General features: G+C 30.0%; 1 protein-coding gene across 1 annotated transcript in view; it reads left to right on the top strand.

Annotated features, from left to right (window-relative positions):
- The first annotated feature begins 1,127 nt into the window (after positions 1-1,127).
- LOC106776851 (NADH-ubiquinone oxidoreductase chain 1) overlaps positions 1,128-1,139 on the top strand; it is a 1,047-nt gene continuing 1,035 nt past the window's right edge. Inside the window, exon 1 of the mRNA XM_014664319.1 lies at positions 1,128-1,136. Coding sequence (XP_014519805.1) covers positions 1,128-1,136 — 9 coding nt within the window. The remainder of the gene's footprint in view (positions 1,137-1,139) is intronic.

The raw sequence follows: 1,139 nt of genomic DNA, 5'->3' as shown, positions 1-1,139 counted from the left end.
TATATATATATATATATATATATATATATATATATATATATATATTGGGTTTGCTAACTTGCGTACGTCTGTTTTTCAGTTGGTACATTTTAGCAATCTGTACCGGGTTTCAATAGACAAAAATACCCTTATATCAGGAATTCTAAGTTTTAAGATTAAGGGTATTTTAATAATTTTCATTCTGAAAATTAAAAAAATAAGAAAAGAAACCCCCAAACCCTTACTCATGTCTCTCATTCCTCTCAACCCTTTCTCTTTCATCTCTTTCACTCCAACCTTTTCTCTATCATCCCTACTCTAATCCCAATTGAAAAAAAATCAGAAACACTTGCCTTATTTTAATAATTTTCATTCTCAAAACTAAAAAAAGAAATTCCAATCCCTTACTCACCTCCTTCGTTCCTCTCAACCCTTTCTCTTTCATCTCTCTCACTCAAACATTTTTCTCTGTGATCTTTACACTAGTCCCAACTAAAAAAAACACTCATTATTAAACAATTTACTTTTGTAAAGAGTTGAGTAATTGACATATTCACCTTCCGAAAAAAGTTCATTCAGAATCTCTTTAATTTCATTATCTTCACTATATATATTACAACCGACGGGCACAACTTATGAGCATCCTTCCTTTACATTCTTTTACATTTTGATACTACTACGTAACATCGCTCCGTGGCCATTTAATTTTTTTTGGTAGTAATTCATTAACTTGTTTTCCTTTACTAAAGAAAAAACAAATTAAAATACAATCAAATTCTCAAGATAAAATCAAACAATAAAAATTCTAAATCTTGAAATTTTATTTAAAACATATAAAGAAAAAATTAGGTGCTTTAATTTTTTTATTTATGTAAGTATTTTTTTTCTCAAACCATTAATGAGTGTTTTTTTAGTTGGGGCTAGTGCAGAGATGACAGATAAAATGTTTGAGTGAGAGAGATGAAGGAGAAAGGGTTGAGAGGAATGAAGGAGGTGAGTAAGAGTTTGGGGTTTCTTTTTTTAGTTTTGAGAATGAAAATTATCAAAATAAGGCAAGTGTTTCTGATTTTTTTCAATTGGGCTAGAGTAGGGATGACGACAGAGAAAATGTTGGAGTGAAAGAGATGAAAGAGAAAGAGTTGAGAGGAATGAGAGAGGTG

This window comes from Vigna radiata, chromosome 11, assembly GCF_000741045.1.
Source record: "Vigna radiata var. radiata cultivar VC1973A chromosome 11, Vradiata_ver6, whole genome shotgun sequence".
Classification (NCBI taxonomy): domain Eukaryota; kingdom Viridiplantae; phylum Streptophyta; class Magnoliopsida; order Fabales; family Fabaceae; genus Vigna; species Vigna radiata.
Note: the sequence above shows the minus strand (reverse complement) of the source record. Positions and strands in the feature narration are given on the sequence as shown.